Below are 21,248 nucleotides of genomic sequence, written 5' to 3'. Positions count from 1 at the left end.
AAACTAGTCCAAATAATTTGTTAAAGACCAAATTAAATAAAAATAGCTCATATATGGAAATCGGTTGTTTTTCCTTTTTAAGTTATTCAATATTCACATACCGACATAAAAGATGGCGCACCCTGTATTCTTTCTCGTATGTTGCTACCACAAGTGAGAGGAGAGTAGTTTCTTGCCATTACCTGAGAATTGTTTTGGTCCTTCACTACACTCCTCTTACTCTATATTTCTGCAGTGAATTGAGGTATATCGTGATGATATTAAGAATCACATTTCTATTTAGCTTCTGCTACGTCTAGTTGGGGGAAACATAGCGAGGAGGAAACGAAAGGAGATCAGAAAGTATGATAGCTTAATTGCAATTTTGATGTAACTCGGAGCCTAGTTACTAATAATAGGCTGAACGCGCGTAATTTGCATTACGAAGTAGTGGTAGGATGTTTCCACCTGTAATTTCCACGAGCTTTGTCGGTCACTTTGCGCGCTTGTTCGTCGCAATTCCTCGAGGTTAAACATCGAAAAGGAGGTGATTGTTACTAACGCGTGATAAAAAGGCACAGGTGTTACCGTATTAAACGAGGACGTTGCCGGTCGAACCGGAGCGTGCAGAACCTCGTGATCGCGGTTCTTATGGGACAAGGACGACGATCGTTGCTGATTTAAATAAAACGTTGTATTAAATTTCCATCTATGGGCACCGATGCTCCGTTGAACTCGCTCGACCAGGATACGTGTAACCACAGGTTAAAGAACGTCTATAGAAAGCAGTATAAGTCAAACGTACTTACAATTCTTTGCAGAAGTGACGTTCAGTTGAAGATTAAAGATAAATGTAATCGTTGTCTGGAAGTATGATGACAATGATGACATCATTTTCACGAAATTAATTTTTTCAAGGTTCATAGTAACTTGTCAGAATTGCATTCAATTAGTCATCGAATCGTTTCGATTTTTCAAAACTATTAGGATACTTCAAGATTGGACACATACAGTAATTTAGTCGAGTAGCGAGTAGTTTAGTAATTTATCGTGTGTGGACACTAAATTTAGTCGAGTAGTTTAGTAAAACAGTGGCAAAGTAATCGCTACTCGACTAAATTACTGGACCTGTCTGAACCAACCTTAATGGGTGATTCTCGTGTAACAGCCCCCGAAGTTTATGAATTTTTTTTTGAAAAACTATTGTTAATATTGTATTAAACTCTTTTGGGATATAAGGAGGCATCTTTAAACTTGTAGAAACAATTTTTTTATGTCGATCCTTCTTATTATTTATTAATTATTGTGGAATCGTGTTAACTCGTTGGCGTCAGGTGTAGCAGCTGCCACAGCCATCCGATTCCAAAAAGAAGAAAATTTTCTTAAAGTTAAATAATTTACGCTGGTACTGGACCTAAAATTTTAATTTTCGTTTTTATTTATAATACTTTTTTCTTCAATATAATAATATGAAAATTTTGTCTAAGGAAAAAACTTACTTTTTCTTTCTAACGATGTAACTCTTTCAGTTTTTCATTTTTTTCTTCTTTAAATTGGACCAATCCCAGCGTAAACTATTTAACTTTAAGAAACTTCTATTTATTTTGCAAGCAGATGACTATGATAGATTCTACACATCCCTCCAACAGGAGTTACATCCTCGAAGAGGTGGACAAGATTCCACAATAATTAATAAATAACAAGAAGGATCGACGTAAAAAAAAATATTTTCTGCAAGTTTAAAGCTGCCTCCTTAAATCCCCAATGAATTTAATCCAATATGACAAACAGTTTTTTATAAAAAAAATTTTTTAAATATCAGTTACTTTTGGGGCTGTTAGACGAGAATCCTTCCTTAAGAGAAGTAATTAATAATCTTTTATTAAGATGTTAGAAACAACGGTAATTTAGCATAATCTTTACTCTTGTACATAGTTTGTAACTAATTATCATTCAAAGTGGCACAAGCGGTGATATAAATATCAACAATGCAAATGTAAATCACAGTGCATTATTTATGAGTCGAAGAATTATTACAGAGTTTTATGATCTACTTAGGATTCGTTGATCTTTCAACGGCGATTGAGTAATTTTCATACGTACCCCGTCAATGAGTACTCAACGTAAACACGTTACAGTTGTATGTGTCCACGATGGCAAAACGAAGGTCAGTACTCATATATGCTCGGAGCCTGCATTTCATTGATTTCTCACAAAGCATTTCATAAATATACAATTTTCCTAGTGGGTTCAAGATTCCAGAAAGACACATAATTCAATCGCAGCACATACTTAAGGGGGAACACCACTGTGACGGCCGAAAAAGTAAGCCCATTTTAAGATTTTTTTCACGAATAATTGACAGTTTTCAAATAAATTTTTTATTAGCTACCTTTAGTACAATGTCTTAAGAAATTATAAAAAATATATACAGAAAAACATGCATAAATTTTAATATATAATAATTTTTATTTTTTTTTATAAACTATATGAGTGAAGTTTCCGTTGCACGCGCGGATTCTTTGATTGAAAACAAATTTTTGGAAATACGCTCGAAAAACTGTCCATCTTATTTGTGGATTTTCGAAACTTTTCTTCTAAAGCGCACCATTCTTACAAAAACAATTTGTTTAAGAAATCGGTACGCGCAACGGAATCTACACTCATATATGCTAAAAAAAAAAATGAAATTTGATTTCGGACCTGCTGTTCCAAAGTTACACCTTCGACCAGCGCGGGTGGTGGATCTGGAAGATTAATTAATATATTAAAATTTATGCATGTTTTTCTATTTATTTTTTTTTGTATAGCTTCTTAAGACAGCGTATTAAAGGTAAATAGTAAAAATTTTCTATGATAACTGTAAATTATTCCTGGATAAAATTCTTAAAAATAGCTTACTTTTCCGACTGTCACAGTGGTGTTCCCCCTTAAGGGGTTATGCCTACCTGCGAGGTCTGAAAACGCAAGTATATTCGGGATTTTTTTTCTTCAATTTGAAGACTTTTTTTTAAATAAACGGTAGTATATTCGAAAGTATATATTTTAAAGTTCTTGTAGTTTTTTTTTGCAATGCGATAACTAAATAAATAATGGAATTATACGCGATCTCCCTACAGCGCTTTTTTTATTACGGTGATCACTATAGCTACGACCTGGTTCATCAGAAATAAAAAATTCGACCAAATTTAGTCAGTATATTAGATTACCTTGTCCTTAATCGTGGGTTTTTCATATTCGTTGGGTAGTTGTTATTTTACAGATGGAAAATGATGAAACATGAGCGCGATTCTGTGGTGAAAATCGATACTTTTGCTACGAGAAGTTGCCATTTTGTAGCAAATTAATATCTTGGGATAATAAACGATTAAGGACAAGATAATCCAACATACTAACTAAATTCCCGCGAATTTTTTATTTCAGATGAACCAGGTAAGAATTATAATGTGCACCGCAAACTACTGACAAAAAAATCGCTGCCGAGAGATCGCTAATATATTTTATTATTTCTGTATATTTTCCATTGCAAAAATTACCACAACTAGTTTAACATGTACACTTTCGAATACATAAAGGTTTATTTAAAAAAAAGTCTTCGAGTGTTTTAAAAAAAATCCCGAAAATACTTGTGTTTTCAGACCTTGCAGGTAGTCATAACCCCTTAAACATGAGCGATTCTCAAGAAGAATTACTATTATCTTCAAGCTCCGTAAGATGGCAAATTTATTTTTTATAGTCTTTTAAGACATTGTACTAAAGGTAGGTAATAAAAAATTTGCTATGAAAACTGTAAATTATTCCTGAAAAAAAATTCTTAAAAGCGGCTTACTCTTTCGGCCGTCACAGTGGTGTTCCCCCTTAATGAGAAACGAATTAAGTATAGGAGCGATTAAAATCTTCTGCGATATGATCTCTTAGGCCACCAGAGGATCGTGCGCTCATCGAGCACTTTATAAGCGATCGATCGATGTTCACCGTTCCACGGGGATCGCACCGCGAATACGAACACGTTAAATTGGCAGTCGAGCCGCGTAAGCCGATCTTACTTTCTATCGACTGCCTTAAACGCACCGGAAATGGTGCTACATGCCACGTTATTTAAACTATCAACTCGCCTAAGGGCAACAGGAAAATCGATCTTCCGAATTTCACTGGAAGGAAAAACCTGAAGCACGCGTAAACGCCGTAAACCCCTCGTCGCCAATCCTTCGCGTAATTAATGTCCATTCTGCTCGAGTCGTACCTCGAGAAAGGAAAGACTTGTACCCGATAATTAATCGGTGGCGTGTCGAAAGCTGAACGCATTGCTGCGAACATTAGCACCCATTTTTTTTTCGCCTGCTAACAAGTGAAAGTTGGACTGAGTAACGAGCGCAGTCGACTCCAACTATAATCAATGAAGCTATGATTCGTTGCCTGAATGAAAGGCTTATGGTATTAAAAGAAAGGAAAGGGAGAGGGAACACTGGATTAATTGATTTCAAGGATGTAAACATCTTGCGTACACGTCAGCGATTTTCCTTTCGCGGTTTCGATTGCCATCGCGTTAATCGCCGTTCTACGGTTTCGCGATCGCGAAAAGGGATCGAAGTTTTTGGAACGAAGACGTCCCTGTGTGTCGTGGAAGGTTTCCGATCTTAACAGTGAGCTTCTTCTTTCTGCTTTCCCTTTTTCTTTATTGGCGAATATCCAGAGAAGTCGACGGTAAAAGAATTCCTAGCAAGTCGACAAAACGTTACGTTCTTCTTTCCTGCTTTTGAAGAGAATGCATTATGAAACGTTCCGCTGTACGAGACTTATTCGATTGGAACGAATTTTTGCGTAACCGAGGAAAGAGAATTATCAAGTGTTTACGTAGCCTCTGCTGCCAGAGAAAATCGTTTCAGAGATTCAAGTACTTTCTAATGCTTCCTTCGTTTCAATTAAGGTGGATGTCCCAATTTCTGCTCATGTCCCCATTTCTGCTCGTTTCGTATTTTTCTTATTATTATATGCGGTACGTTTGTACTGTAGTTGCAACAAAATATTTAAACATTTACGCGAGTGTCGCGCGAGCTTGGGGCAACACATACATCGCTATTTTTCATCAGCAGAAATACGGACATTTATATATTTAATTATAAATTACTAATAGTTAAACATCTTGAAATATCTTTCTTAAATAGTTTTTGAATTGGTTGATTTATTATTAACCCCCGAGCGGGCGCGCTTTGTGAACTCCGTTCACCGATCCGCGTATTTCCTTCATTACATCTCGGTAAGACAAACATTCCCACAACGCGATCGTGGTATGTTTCAAGAATCCTATGACGCTTGTGCCAGTTGATTTTACTACTTTTGTGTTTTTAAATACATTTACTGAATTTTTGGATATATTGCTAATATTTTCCCATCACATTTAATCTAGATTACTACTATCAACAGAGGAACTGATTCTGAAGTGTATACTTTATATATAAGGGGGCTAAAATGATTATTTTCAACTGGTGAACTGAGTTCACCACGTCTCAGCTCGTGTATCTCTCATTGGCACAGCCGCCCGAGGGTTAAAGAATTAATCAATTACTCAGCAAATTTACATCGCAATCAAATTTTATACACCTTCTTTACGACGAGTTACCTCTTAAATGAGCAGAAATTGGGACATTCACCTTATACATTCACCGTGGAGCTACCTATCGCTAAAATTGTACTGTTGGGTGCAGGAAGGCCCCCAGTGCCAAAAGCCAGTTTCGAGAAAAGTATCTGTAAACATTAAGAAGTTAGATACTTTTTATACATAGTGAAGTTGTAAAACTGTCTACCCATAATATTTAAAAAATTGACATACCTATCTCCTTCGTAGCTGCATTATTACAATCGAAATTATGTAATAAATTAATCAGTGAAATTAATTTTAATCATTGCCCTCTCAGCTCCTTCTTGCATAAACTGGAGAAATATAGAAAAAAATATTGTTCTTTAACGTTATTATTTATTTCTTATTTCCATAATATTGGAAAGAAATATAGAATATTGAAAAAATATAGTGATAACAATAGTCATAGATCGTGTCATGTTCACGCTGATGTACGTTTGGCTTGTATAGGAGTTAGAGTCAGTTGGTCAACATCGATTCACAAAATTTACCATAGCTTTGTCAATTTTAAAGATAATTCATATGTAAAAAATAATGAATAATCTAATTATGCGTTTTATGCAAGAAGTGTCTTGAGGGCATTCCTGCATCCAACAGTACAATTGTAGAAATGTAAGCTTCCAAAATATCCGATGAATTACTGTTTGAATTACTTTTTTTCAATTTTGGGAGTATACGAGCGGCAACTGTTTAAGATTCAAAGTGAAATATGCGTTTTGTAATTTATTGTTTGCGTTCTGTAGAATTCATGTTTGAATGTTACGCAGGTTATGCGTGCTGCCTGGCCGTCCAGTGAATTTGGTACAGAGTTTGTCCTTTAACTAATTTCAAACATTTAAAACTTCCGCTAATTTCACCCTCATTTCTTTCCCTACTGTATTCAACCACATTCGATTAATGATCCCACTTTTCAAAAAAGTCACCGCGAGGCAGCGCTATCCGCGGTACTTACCTAGCCTATAGGGTAAAAGACCCAATTACTGTACCGAACCAATTACTGTCACCTCAAGCTATCTTACTTAAAATAACGAACAAATAAACGTTGTAAAGTCGTGCACAAAAAGAATGATGTAATTCAACCTATAATCTATACCACAGACTATATACTATAGTTTATTTATCTGTTATTTTAAGTAAAATAGCTTAACCCTTAACTGGTATACTGTTTTTGGCAAACGTGACTGGTATACTGGGGTCGTGGCAGACCCCAAATAAAAAAGGACACAGAAATTTGTAAAGTCGACCCTGAATCAACCTCTATGAATATTTTGTTCTTAGGTACTGTATAAAATAATAGAAACCTAGAAAGTTAAACTATTATTAAAAAATCAATTAGAAATTCAGTTTACCAACTTAGACAACCGAAAATTGTACATCGAACTTTGCGTGCTTGGGGTCACGAGCGACCCCAGGATACCAGTTAAGGGTTAAGGTGGCAGTAATTGGTTAGGTGTCAGTAATTGGGTCCTTTGCCCTAAACAAGTCGGAGCACAGAAGCTGGATACGTAGCATTCAGGCCGAATCTTTTATCCCATTTATTTTCAAGAACTCGTAGTAAGTTCCTCACTTTTCCATCGCCCCTTTTTTCATGGAAAAGCTTTTGTCGAAGGCACATGCTGCAGCTCGTGAACGGAGAACGTTTCGGCTCGTAAGAGCGCCCATATGAAAGCATCTCGAGGATGCTGTGCCGCAGTTTTTGCCACTCTCGGCGGAGAGGTACGTGGCACAACGGAAAGTGGGTTGCTCGTTGCACGCACCGGCGGCAAGGTGAACGTTCTCTAAAAAGATTTTCTCCCCGTGGACTAACTGTATTGTTGCCTGGCCGTGTCTGAGGCGGCTCGTTCACATGCTGCATCACCTTGACGGTAGAAGCTGCTCCTTATCAATTATATCAACAGCCATTCTCGCCGGCTGGCGGCGGCGTTGCCCGAAGTTGACGGCGGCGGGCGATACGCGCGCGTAGATTAGAAAATTCTCCCGCTCTCACGGGAATCTTCTAAATTTCACTTTTCCTTAACGATCCTGGATCTTGGCTCGTGTTCTCTCCGCTGGTAATTATCAGAGAGCGTAGGATGCTGCGTTTCTACGTGCCATGTAGGGCATAGAAACGAGGAATGATTAAAAACTAATTTCGTACAATAGACAGTGTCTTTGCAAAGAATGGCCCTATTAAAGCGACTGGTTTCATTGTTCCTCGGTTTGGCTGATCTTCGGAAATGGGACGGCAATCTGGTCTCCTTGCTACAGAAATCATTATAATACAATTGGCCAAATTCAGTGTGATCTTGCACTATTGTTGCTCGACTCGTGCATTATTACATCTGTTCTTTATTCATGAGTGACTTAATGCCTCAGTCTCTGCCTTATTTTAAACATTTCAGCCTTCCTCGCTCGACCGCAGTGGCCTGTCTGCTATTGAAAATACAGATTTATAGCTCCCACTTTCGAGCTATTAACGACCGCACGACACAGATGACCAAACCACGTCCGATTTAAATTTCTTCACACAAAACCCAATTATCGGTCATTAAATTTCACTCGTCCGATTTAGAGAGCGACTAGTTACGATTCTGCAGCCAGTGATTTCCCCTATAGCGATCGAATGATTTATTGGAATCATGTACATCGGTGCTGAAATGAAAGTCTCAACCTCCTGTTTTTACGTGTCGACGTAACAAACTTAATACTAGGCTTTACGTACGATGGCAGCCTATTTTCGGCAGAGTTCGGCAAAAATTCTATTTAATACAAATTTCGAATAACCAATAAAAGTTAAAATAATTATTAACTTATATTTGACCCGTTATTTAAATAGTTTTTCATTTAGTTAAGGACTCAACTCTGATTCTCGGCAACCCTGCACTCTATTCGATATAAATTTTAATCGAATATAATTCCTCCTAAAGATATGTTCCCCCAGACACGCGCCTGGGCGCAGCGTAAATAAGTTCAACGTCGATTTCCTCGAAAACGAAGCGCGATATCAAAAAAAGTTACTCTTTCTTTTCGACTTGCAACAAGTAAATAAGTCGAGAAGAAGGAATACAATTTTTTGATATCGCGCTTCGTTTTCGAGAAAATCCGCTTCGAATCTCTCGACGTTGCGTCTAAGTCGCGTGAAGCCTACCTTAATGGAACTATCTTATTTCTGCTACCGTCCACAATTTAAACTTTCTTCTCGCCGCTACCGTGCGAGCGATGATTCTCTGTGCTGTACGTGCTCGAGGATTTCGGTCGTCGGTGCTGCCTCTGAGAAACGAAAACGGTGAAACACTGAGCGGTCGGCTCTCCGGATTAGAAACACGGTGTACCACAAGCACGGGCAAAAGTGTGCCGTCGATTTCCATCTGCTAAACGATGAAGGCACGCGAGTGCAAATTTACAACATTGAGAACGCGCCGTATCCTGTAATGTAAGGCTGACGGTGTGCACGTCGCTTAACGACGATGATTACCCGTCATAATGGTCCGCTAATTGATAGGCAGTCCCCGCAGAAGGGGTTGGCAGGATTTCTAAAGAAAGCCTGTGGGAGCGAACGGTCGTGCGCTCGTCTCCGCGGCAAATTGCAATACCGATTTCTTCCTCCATAGTGCATGCGACGACTCGAAATTGCAATACCGATTTCTTCCACCGTATTGCATACGAAATCCGCCGATTTCCTTTTCCACGCGAAACTCTTCCGCGTCTTTGGTAACTCGCGTCGAAAGTAAACGGCCAGCGTAGCTGCGGGTGACCAAAAATTTCAGTTGGGCTTCCTATAGAACTCGAAACAGTTGGAGGATCTTGCTTCAAAACAGCGAATCATACATATAAAATAGAAAGGAACAGGGTATATTCAATATCTTTAAATCTGGTGTAAAATGCTCGGTTTGTGTGTTATATCAATGGTTTTTAGATTTATCTAAATTCAGATACGTTTTGCTTGGGGGTGTATTGTTCAAAACTATCAAATAATTGAAATTGTTTTTTAGTTCACAGTTTCGTTGAGAATAAGAAATTTTGTTGATCAGGGATTCAAATTTCCCACCAAAAAGTGTTCAACCCTTCGTTGTCACACGGGGTGTATCGCACCCCAGGAAATTTTCTCCTTGCCAATATTTCTGTAAATTTTTAGACCTTAATATTAAAAATTAGGCGAATTTTAACAAAAAAAAAATCGCTTCTGTCCACAATTATTTTTCCTAACTACATATCTCGTCGTATCAAAATTTACATTTCTAGAGGAAGGTTATTAAGGGATGATTGTACCTATTACAAATACAGAATTATTACTGAAAAGTTAAGGGGTTCCAAAGTACGAAAATGGTAGCTGAAAAATGACGATGGGGTGCAGTGAACCCCGCGTGACGAATTTGTGATTATAAGAGGGTGTAACCAGGGAGGGGTGAGGCTTTAAAACCGTTTCTTGATAGTTGAAATTTGATGCTGCACAACTGACAGTTATCACGTAACTGCCTGCGGCCTATTGTTCCTTCTAACGTTATCATTTTATAGATGGAGCTATAACCCCCTTTGGCGGTTGATTCCCATAAGAATTTTACGGTTGCCGCCTCAGGCGCCACGGATACATTTTAATAAAGGAGCGCGAAACGCGATTGCGTACAGAAGTAAGAGCAAACGCAGCCCGCCTGCGCTTTCCGGGGGTTCTGTAGTTTCACTTGTTTCGTCCCGTTCTAGGTTGACGATTATACAGGTTGTCGCTCGACCGCCGCAAAATCGTTTGCTACATCCTGAGCAATTTCCCAAGTGGAAAGTGCTCGGTCTGTTACGGTACCGTTTGCATCTACTTGTACAGTGGCCAGAGGTTTCTTTCTCCTTTTCTTCCACGTGCGCGTAAATTTTTTCCACTGTACAGGACACTCCACATCGGGTCTATATTATAAGTATATCGCTGGCTTGTTGGTGAAACCGATCAAGTCCATCACTCCGCCCTAAAAATCCTTACGGATTAATGGAAGCAATTACTTTCTAAGCTTCGCGCAGCAATGGATTAATAAATACGAATGGGGAGATGCTTGTGTATTTTGCAGTAGCTTTCAATTATTTATTGCCTGACTTATTGTAATAGATTCAGCTTCAAATTTGCATTTACCGAAAGTCAAGAAATGCAGGCTTGGTCAGTTTTGCCAACAAGCCAACCATACGTTATCTTTTTGGTGCGTGTTCTTTTTAAATTCAGGAGGGTTGAGAAGGATGAATAATATTCCACTTAAGATTTAAAAAAAGTAGTTGTCAGCGATATTTTTATTGGGCTTCTTATTATTCAACGAGGATACCGATGCTAGCTTTTTTTATTATGCTGTGATCTCGTTTAAAGGGGGACCCCACCCTGAAGCTACTATCAGAAGGCAAAGTTAGGGATTTATTTTTGTTGGTATAAATAAATATATACGGCTTGGAATTTTTATATAGTTTTAAAGCAACCTTTATTTTGCTAGAAAAATCTTTTTTATGAAAAATTGTACAAAGTGGCGGCGGGCAAAGTGCCTTCCTGGAGGACTCGCCCACACTCTCGGAAATGACTCTCGGGATCATTTGAAAAGGGAATACAAAAAAGATATATAATCTGGAATATATTATCTTCCACCTAGCGTAGGATTTCTTTGATATTTCAATTATTCGATTTTTTACAAGCATTTTAGTGCAAATTTGTATGTAAAAAATTAAAGTCAATTCTTCAAACTGCTATAATTTCCAAAATAATTCGAATTTTGAGAAAATCCTACGTTAAGTGGAAGATAATATATTCCAGTATTTATATAACTTTTTTGTATTTCCTTCTGAGATGATCCAGTCACTCCCGGGAGTGTGGGCCAGTCTTTTGGAGTCTTCCGGAATTTTTTTTTTTAGCAAAATATAGGTTGCTTTAAAAATATGTAAAAAATCCGGGCCCTATATTTTCATTTATACGAACAAAGAAATCCCTAACTTTGTCTTTTGTTAGTGGCTTCAGGGTGAGGTCCTCCATTGATTCCATATTGTTTAGTGATTTTGGAACAGTATAAGTATTAGCAGCAATATTCTCTTTAAACGTTAACTGAACATTGATATTCCTCCAGCGCACAGTGTTATATATGCGCCACGTAAATCGCGCAACGCGTGTTGTGCAACTACCCCCGAATTTTTGCGAATTTGTTATGTGAGACCCGCTCCGACCGCTGCATTTGCTTGCACTTTACTGCCACGTGTGCTGCAACTTGCGCGAAACTTCTCTCATTATTCCTTAAGCAATTTGTTATACAATGCGAAGTAACCTGATACACTACGGTACTTATTAATCTGCTAAGATAATCAAACAAGTCGGAAAAATATGGAATACTCATCAAGAATGTAAAAAACGTACATGACCTTTAATGGAATTAATTTCTCCTAAAAAAAAATATAGGGTAGCTGCACCATTTGTGGCTACTTTAAGGTATTGTACCAGTTTTGGCCACTTCTTAAAAAATATAATACTTTTCCGTGCAAGCAGTAAATGTAACCTTATATTTCTAGCGGTATACTAAGTAAAATATTTATGATGTGATCTTCTCCACATAATAATGATCTGCAAGCAATTTAAAAATAAGATAATTACGCAAATGGTCAAAAATAGTGGAATGGCCACAAACGGTGCATCTACCCTATTCCTATTTAATCAAATTTCAATTGAATGGCCCCAAGGAGAGATTTGAATTTAATCCTTCGTGGTCACACGGGGTGTATCGCACCCCAAGAGCAATTTTAGAGTTAAAATGTCGCGCCTCTACGTCTTCCAAAGAGGATTTATCGCAAAAAAAAAAATAATAAATATAAAGAAAATTAAAAAATCAATTTTTTCCCACAACCGTGAAAAATTGCTTATTTTCAACTACAAATTTTATCATATCAAAATTTACATTCCTAGAAAAAAAGACTAATACACCATGACTGTATAAGCATTACGAATGTACAGTTATCACTGAAAAGTTAAAAGATTCAAAAATACGAAAATGCTAACTCAAAAAATGACGCTGGAGTCAGTGAACCCCGTGTAACCAACTTCTGATTTTAAGAAGGTGTGACCACGAAGGGTTAAAAACAGATAAATATTAGTTCCTTTTCCTTTTCCTTTTCCTTTTCCTTTTCCTTTTCCTTTTCCTTTTCCTTTTCCTTTTCCTTTTCCTTTTCCTGGCTATTGCCATTTCATAACCGCCTGCCGCCCTGAAATGGCAGAATTTTCACCGAGACCGAGCACAGCTCCTCGTAGCTCTCGACGCCGAACGGTGGTGGGAAGATCGAAGTTCGTTTCCAGCGAGGCTGGAATTGCGAAAACCAGAAGCTTGGTCGGTAGCCGAGCCATTCCGACGGCTGCCTTTCATTACGTTCACCGATATTCTAGAAAGTTGTCATTTCGCGTAAAGTAAACCCCCTCGGCTCGCCTGCAGCCGCGGAACACTGGAGTCGTCTGCGCTGGAACCTGATGCAACTAACGTTTCTCGAACGATAATGGTTTCCTGCTGACCGATCACAAATTAGGCTCTCGAAAGTGCCTGCCACCGACTTCCTTCCTACCGCCACATTCACCAAATACGTATTTCGCGTTGTTTCCTTATTCATCTAATGGCGATCAAGCCGGGCAGCGTCCCAAGGCTCGTTGATCCAGCGTGAAACGAAACCGATGCACCTGCGTATTTAATCTTCCATTCGAGCCGCTTTCGTTGCGCGAGAACCGCGAGGAACGCTCGAGGACGGAGTGAATGTTTGTACGAAAACTTGCAGAGGTGTAATTTAAACGTCGTTAGAGGTATTGCTAACGGAATACGCGCTGATGGTTGGTCAAGAATCCATGAAGCTGCGTGGACCGTTCGCGGCCTCTGGTAATTGGAGCAGATCGCGGTAGCGCACTGCCTTGGCTAGCTGTTATCATTATTAGCATCGGTGATTAAATGTAATTAAAATCTGGGCAATAATCGTGGCCGTGGCGTAATTAGATCGCGCTCCTTGAACGGCCTCTCTTCCTGGTGCTGAAGATGTGGCGAAGCCGAGCCTGCGGGGTTCTAGAGTGTTTCTTTTGAAGGCTGGATAAATATCACCGCAGCAATCACTCGTTGATGCAACTCGTCTTCCTGGTCGCGACACCGGGTCGCGAGTGAAAGTGAACTCTCACATTATCGCGCTGTAATCTCGGCATAGAACGATGGGAATCGAATTCGAGGAACGGAGAAGATGGCTCGATTAATCGTGCTCGTCTGCAGTGTTTCGGAGCTGCGAGCGTTTCAGCTGAATTAATTAAGGGGCCATGCTCAGTCAGGAGGCCGAAAAAAAGGGTGGTCTTTGGAAATTTTTTACTCAAAAGCTATAACACATTTCTCAAAAAATCTTTCCTCCTTTTAAGGATTGCATCTAGTACCGTGCATCGTATTTTTTTTTTATTTAAAAATATTTATCAATAACTGAGTTATTGTGTATCACTCGAAGGTTCTGTAAAATAAAACAGGACTTCTGCGGTGACCACTGCTGCTCGAAAGTCGATCATCTAAAATAAAAGATTCAAAAGAATTTACTTATTATATTACATTATCTAGTATTTGAACGAAGGATTTTTTTATCCGATGCTTAGTTTTCTTTTAATTCACGAAAATCAGAAAAGATTTATGATAAAAATTGAAACTTTTACTTTAAACATCAGCCATTTTTTTCCAAATCAATATTTCGAAAAAACCTTCTTTCAAATACTAGACGATACAATATGATAAGTAAATTCTTTTGAATTTTTTATTTTAGATGATCGACTTTCGAGCAGCAGTGGTCACCGCAGAAGCTTTTTTTTTTAGAGAACTTTCGAGTGATAGACAATAACTTAATTATTAATAAATATTTTTAAATACAAAAATTACGATGCACGGTACTAGATGCAATCCTTAAAAGGAAAAAAGATTTTTTGAGAAATCTGTTGTAGCTTTTGAGTAAAAAATTTCCAAAGACCACCCTTTTTTCGGCCTCCTGACTGAGCATGACCCCTTAATAGAATTAAAAGGGTCAGCTGATACATGATTCCCCAAAAGTACTCGTTTCTCGAGATAGTGGTATTAACCCTTCGTGGTCACACCTTATAATCACAAGTTGGTTACGCAGGGTTGATTGTACCCTAGCGACATTTTTTAAGTTACCATTTTCGTATTTTTGAATCTTTTAACTTTTCAGCATAACTGTACATTCGTAATACTTATACAAACGTGGTATAACAGTCTTTTCCTAGAAATGTAAATTTTTATACGATAAAATTTGTAGTCGCAAATGAGCGATTTTCCACGGTTGTGGGAAAAAAGCGATTTTTTAATTTTTTCTTTATTTTCTTTCTTGCGACAAATCCGCTTTGGAAGTCGCAAAGACGCGACATTTTAACTCGAAAATTATTCTTGGGGTGCAATACACCCCGCGTGACCACGAATGGTTAATTAATGGCCTCGTAACGAACACTGAATAATAGGGTTTGTGACGTAGGAATTATATTTATTCATTTAATTGTCAGTGTTAATAGTGAGGATTATTTGAAAGTATTGAAGGGAATGTCGTTGCTTAGGATACCAGCGAGACGAAGGAAGTCCCGCAGAGTCTCGCCGAGCAAACATCGGCGAAGAAGGAGCCTGAGCCAGACACCAAGGACATCAAGCTTCAGAAGGAAGATGAAAACAATTCGAAGTCTGACAACGAGAGTGGCGACCATGACGACGACGACGATGATTACGACGACGATGAATTCCCCCCTGTGCACATTAAGCTGCCCCTTCAGTTCGATTTTGACGAAATTGCGGGTGTAAGTATACTCCTGCCAGTGCTGCCTGCGAAATCAACTGTACAGGCAGTTAGAATAAGTGGAGATGCTTAATAATATTGACCAGCATCGCCGGTAATTGTACAGTAATATGAAAGATTATTCCGCCGACTTTTTCAGACCCTGATTCAAGAGGCGCGCAGCAGAGTTTCCTGTGTAGTTGAAAGACGAAGGGCCGACCAAGTGATGGATGGCGCTAACAACAATAACCTGGAAAATAATACCGATTCTCGCTACCAAAGGCTGAGCGGAGAACGCGTTGCTATTCTATGCGAATCCGGCAATCCTCATCAGGAGTAAGTATAATTCTGCGCGACACGCAGAAGAAAATAAAGCTACATAATTCAAGAGGGAAAAGATCTTTATAAAATGCTATAGAAGACGATCGAAATATTAGGTCATAGTATGCAATTACAGAGAATTAATTCTTTCCCCATATTTACCTTCTCTCCCCCCCCCCCTGGTCTTCTATTGTATGCCAAAGAGTTACTGTTAATTTTATCACGTTATTCGACATTCAGGCAACAGGAACAAGAGATGCTTACCCCAATCATCATTCCCCTGGGAACCGTCCAAGTACCTCTTCAGTCTCAGGAGCCAAACCCAGGCTACCATCAGTACCAAGTCCACACTCAGTATCAAGTTCCTGACATGCAGCAGTTACCTCTCAGCGATCCACGCGGGCTGAATCACATCCCACCTGGTATGCTCCCCCCCGAGCTGCGAAATATCCCTCAAGTGAACATCGAGATGAGGCCACCGCGAATGGGACCGCAGACACCCATGATGGGACCACAGAACCCCGCCATGGGACCACAAGTGAGTGTTATGTCGATGGCAATTAAAAATACTTAATCAACAACTGCTTTAGCAACCCAGCAACGACAATTATCATTTCATAGTGTACGCGTTATTTTACTCTAGTAACGTAGGGATGTTCGAGGAACACACCCAGAAATTCAATAATAACTTCGACTTTTATCGTATCCGTTTAGATCGAAGTGCGTCGAATCCCCATCGAGCTGCGTCACTTGCCGATGAACCCAGTGAGAGGTATGCGACCGCCGATGCCCCAGGAGCAGCAACAAGTACCCCTGATGTACCAACACGCTGAGCAAGCGCCTGGCATGTATGGCCAAGAGCAGGGCCCAGCTATGATGCCTCCCCCAGCGCCACAACCAGAGGCTCAAGTTCACGAGCAAAGGGTCATTCCACACGTGTTGATCCCGCAAACCGAGCAGGGACCGCCTCAAGTCCAACCTCAGATGCAACCTCACATGCAACCTCACATGCAACCACAGATGCCACCTCAAATGCAACCTCAGATGCCACCTCAGCCCCAGGCCCAGCCTCAACCGCAGCCCCAAGTTCCTGAGAGACCACGCTCTCCGTTCCAAGGGATTCCGTTTGAGATACGAAGGATCATCCAGCAAGTGCCTTTAGAGATCAAGAATATCATTCAGCACATCACTGGCGAGGGAAGACCAGTGCCTGTGCAAGTACCAGAGGGTGCCCGCCGCGAGGTACTTGGCTTATATTTTTTAACTTCGACCACCATGAACTCGGAAATTTATTTACTGTAGGATATTGAAGAGTTTAAGTTGTTCTCTAATTCCACTAATGAAAGCTCAGATTATCTCAGAAGACAGAATTTATTTAACAGTAGACGCGTTCTTGTGACGTATTACATTTTTATGGTGGAAATTTCAGTTTTATTGGATGTTGTTACGTAGTTGCTGATTGCTAGGTTCTTCTGTGCTTTTAGAACGTTCAAGAGTTTAAACCGTTCCCGGAGGGAGCGCAACCCATTCCTCTGGGACTTCCCCTTCCGGTAGAGGTGAGAAATCTACTGGAGCATGGAAACATCGAGGGTCGCCAACGACCAGACGGTTCTAACGAACAACAGGAAGCTAAACCTTTCCCCGGGCCAGAAGACGACAGCGAGGAGGAAAGGAACTTCCCTGTACCAGCAGAGATTCGCAACATTATTCATCAGGTAAAAATATATTAAATAACTTTTTAGTAATTATGTTCGTCAATGATTAATTCCGTTAAACTCTTCGTTTCTAAATAACGAGATATTGCTTTAGGTAGAAGTTATATAGGGACATTCCACGCGAAATCGGACATTTTTGGAGTAACTGAAATTTGAATATGTTGTAGTCTTCAGGGATATATAAACATATCTCGAAGGATTTTTGACAATTTTGAAAAATGTCGATTTTACAGCTGTTTGAACGTCGGGGTTAACTTTTTTTTCAATAAATTATAACTATGGAAGTAGTAAACGGATGGAGATGAGGTTTACGGCGATTTGTAGAAAAGACATTGAAGTTTTAAGAAAAAATTATTTCAGTTTCAGAAACAATATTTTTAACCATTTTTGTGCAATTATTTTAAACAAATGCAGTTTTTAACAACGGGCGCGATTTTAAAAATCTGAAAGAAACAATATAATTCTATCCTTCCCCTTCAGGGTCTAATTGTCAAAAATATGAGCATTTTAAAATTTACTAATTCCATAGTTATAATTTATTGCAAAAAAAGTTAGCACTTACCTTCAAACAGCTGTAAAATCGACATTTTTCAAAATTGTCAAAAATCCTTCGAGATATGTTTATATATCCCTAAAGACTACAACATATTCAAATTTCAGCCACATCCGAAGTGTTACCCCAAAAAGTGTCCGATTTCGCGTGGAATGCCCACAGACAAAAGTTACATTCTTCTCCCCAGTAGCATTTCTGGTTGGCCCACACTGTCCCTAAGTTGGGACTTTTTCGGCCGTCGAAATGCCAACAGTAAATGCTACTAGGGCCATTCTTTGTTATGCCATTCAGATTCCCTTCTAAGAAACAGTGCAATATAATTTAGTTTAATCACGGCAAATGCTCGCCTTTCATATGCCGAAGAAGTAGATTTGTGAATTTGTATCAATAGAATCCTCAGCATACTATTTTTGCGTCTGTGATAAAAGATATTATGACAAGGCAAAATGAGAACCGCTGCATGGGCAAATTTTCACTAGACAAACAAGAGGTAGCGTGGCCGAGCGGTCTAAGGCGCTGGTTTAAGGCACCAGTCTCTTCGGAGGCGTGGGTTCGAATCCCACCGCTGCCAATTTTTTTTTTTTTTTTATTTCCACTTTCTACTTATCTTTTTAATTTTATTCCCCAATCTTACTGTATGCGTAATTGTTGTTAGCAATAAAATTGAATTTATATCCATTAATATAATCCTTAATATTCTTCTATTCTTTATATTTCTGCTTCAAATTATACTGACATTTTATTAATTTAAGTAACGATGCTGAATATCCATCGATATTTGTTTTGTGTTTCCAGGTCGTGGAAGGCAATGCTTTCCCAGTGCCAACATTCGCTCTGCCGTTGAGACCTGTGGAATCATTGGACATCCCTGTTGAAGCTCGTGCTGAAGTTACTGATGGACAGACCTCCGAGCAAGAATCAGATCAACGACAACAGGAACAACAACAAACTCACATGCAGATGATGCAGCAGCAACACCAGCAGCAATTGCAACAGCAGCAGCAGCAGCAACAACAGGAGCAGGACGAAGAGAGCCGCCCACACTGTGAGTAGAATCAACCCTTCGTGGTCAGCCTCGGTCCAATGGACCCGGCCGATCTTTACACAGTTACCGTACGAACTGTATTACTCCAATCGAGTCCCAAAAATTATAATACACGCTTTGAACATTGCTGAATATGGAACAGTCGCGTTTTAGTAAGAAATGAACTGACAACGTGTACCAAAAAAATCGGAAAGGTGTAAAACCCTGAAAAACGAGTTTTTCTAGTAAAACAGTAATACCTTCATTATTTTTCAACTAATTTTCATACAGATGGTTTATCCACTCGGAAAGCAGATTTCTCCGTCGCTGGTGAAAGTGTTGTAAATCTGTGTTTTTTATTGTTCGCAGATGTGCAACCACGCTCGGTGCGCTCCATCCCAGACGCGTTCACCCACCGTCGCGAGAAGCGCGTACGCCGCTGCGCCTGCGACTGCAACTGCTAATTCCACCTTCAGCACATCGAATCGAACGTCCCATCGTACCCGGTCGACGGGGACGCCCCTGAAAAAGTAAACGGGCGCCTCGAAACACGTTTGACGAGTTGGCTTAAAAGAATATTTTTCCAGGAAACCTCGGCGCACAAATTCCTCCCTATATCTCCCCATTCCCATAATCCCTGATCCGCAAACTTATGACCAGGTACTAGCAGAGAGAGTGACTCGGAATATAACGGGCCAGGCGTCGCAGAGATTACAAGAGTTTCGTTATGCTCGTAGTACGCATTATCGTGCTCGTAGAAGCAGCAAAGCCTGCGGACGTGTTCTATTTAGGCTACCTACGATACGCTGGTGAAAAATGAAACAGTAAAAGCAAGCTGCGTGTCTCCGATGACATCGCGAACAATGGAAATTCGTATGGAAAGGATTTAAGCATTTAAATAGTGGGAAGGAGACCCATTGGTACCAGTGATATTCTTTTAACTAGTAGGCCCTCGCCAGAGAGGGTGCACGAATTTCTGTTAATGTAGTGATAACAGCTGGATACAGGGGGAAGAAAAAAGAAGAGGTAGAAATGAATCTGTGATTGTTTCTTTTCGCTGCCGATTGATAAATCAGATTAATGAGGATCAGCTTTTGGTCGGGGAAGGCTCGTTTAAATTTCACGACGATCGCTTGCGATATTAGGTGAATGTGGCCCAAGAGAAGCTTCTTCTTAACCGCGATTAACATTGGTATCCTTGTTCGGCTACGTTCGATCGGTTGGTTTATGAGAGGGGGACAATAAAGTTCGACGATCCTCCTGTGAAATCCAAATCCAAGGTGTATTTTGTACTTAACATTAGCTTCGATCTGTACTTGCAGACTTGTTTCTGACCAACAACTTTGCATCTACCCTAAATTGTTAAAGGTATGGACATTCTATTATTCTGTATACATGTATTACATACATACATAAGTACATATATATTTCTTTCATGACAATTAATAAAGCGACAAGACTATTGGTTAGATTCAGTAATTTGTGAACGTGTTCGTTTTATTCTTCAATTAGCCTTTTTGTTTTTTAGCTGTCGGCGGGTTTACGTTTTAAGGTATCTTTAAGAGGACACATGTAGGGAAAAATATATATTTGATATCGGAACATTTCGACACGACGCTTTCGATACGATTCAGTAGAATGTACCATTTTTATTGTAGTAGTACGCTTGAGTCGAGAATATTAATAGATAATTCAATATCGATGTTTTTATATTATAAGTGATTAGGAGTAATTCATGTTCGAGGTGAATACGGTTGATATTTTCTATGAAGGTTTTTCTGTAGCATTTTATCGAAAAGTCTTTATGTAATATAGATGTACCGAGACAGAAATTTCGAAGCTTAAGAGAAAATTGTTTCGACGAAGTAAAAAGCTCAAAAATATATAAAAAATATATAATATATCTCTATAATAATCAGTATCACTGGGTAACAATATTATTAACTTTTATCAAGCAACGGTTAATCTAATCATCCAGTACAAAGTGCAACATTGTATTGCAGTTTGTTTAATAAATTACATTTCGGCGAAATAATAATAGTTACGAATTTTGACAATGCGATGAAACGGAGAAAATTTTATTCTAGTAACAATGTACTGGATAATATTGTTACCCAAAAAATCATTCAGACAATATCCCAAGTTTCAAATAGACTAAGCATCTCAGGCTGAAATATGTATATGATCCATTAAAATTTGAATAAAACACTACTTTAATTCCATCCAATTTTCAAGGTACCGTTTGAAATTAGTATCTTATTT

At 39.1% G+C, this 21,248-nt stretch overlaps 1 protein-coding gene and 1 non-coding gene across 2 annotated transcripts in view; both read left to right on the top strand.

The window, feature by feature from the left end:
• Window positions 1–19,996, top strand: part of LOC143376143 (uncharacterized) — a 51,875-nt gene extending 31,879 nt beyond the window's left edge. The window contains exons 3-9 of the mRNA XM_076826101.1: window positions 15,162–15,395; window positions 15,534–15,709; window positions 15,935–16,232; window positions 16,409–16,936; window positions 17,179–17,409; window positions 18,758–19,007; window positions 19,356–19,996. Coding sequence (XP_076682216.1) covers window positions 15,162–15,395; window positions 15,534–15,709; window positions 15,935–16,232; window positions 16,409–16,936; window positions 17,179–17,409; window positions 18,758–19,007; window positions 19,356–19,450 — 1,812 coding nt within the window. The 3' untranslated portion in view covers window positions 19,451–19,996. The remainder of the gene's footprint in view (window positions 1–15,161; window positions 15,396–15,533; window positions 15,710–15,934; window positions 16,233–16,408; window positions 16,937–17,178; window positions 17,410–18,757; window positions 19,008–19,355) is intronic.
• On the top strand, window positions 18,452–18,533 carry Trnal-aag (transfer RNA leucine (anticodon AAG)). Its single transcript has one exon. It is a non-coding gene; the product is annotated as a tRNA-Leu (tRNA).
• Window positions 19,997–21,248: the final 1,252 nt, after the last annotated feature.

This window comes from Andrena cerasifolii, chromosome 1 (genome assembly GCF_050908995.1).
Source record: "Andrena cerasifolii isolate SP2316 chromosome 1, iyAndCera1_principal, whole genome shotgun sequence".
Taxonomy (NCBI): Eukaryota; Metazoa; Arthropoda; class Insecta; order Hymenoptera; family Andrenidae; genus Andrena; species Andrena cerasifolii.
Note: the sequence above shows the minus strand (reverse complement) of the source record. Positions and strands in the feature narration are given on the sequence as shown.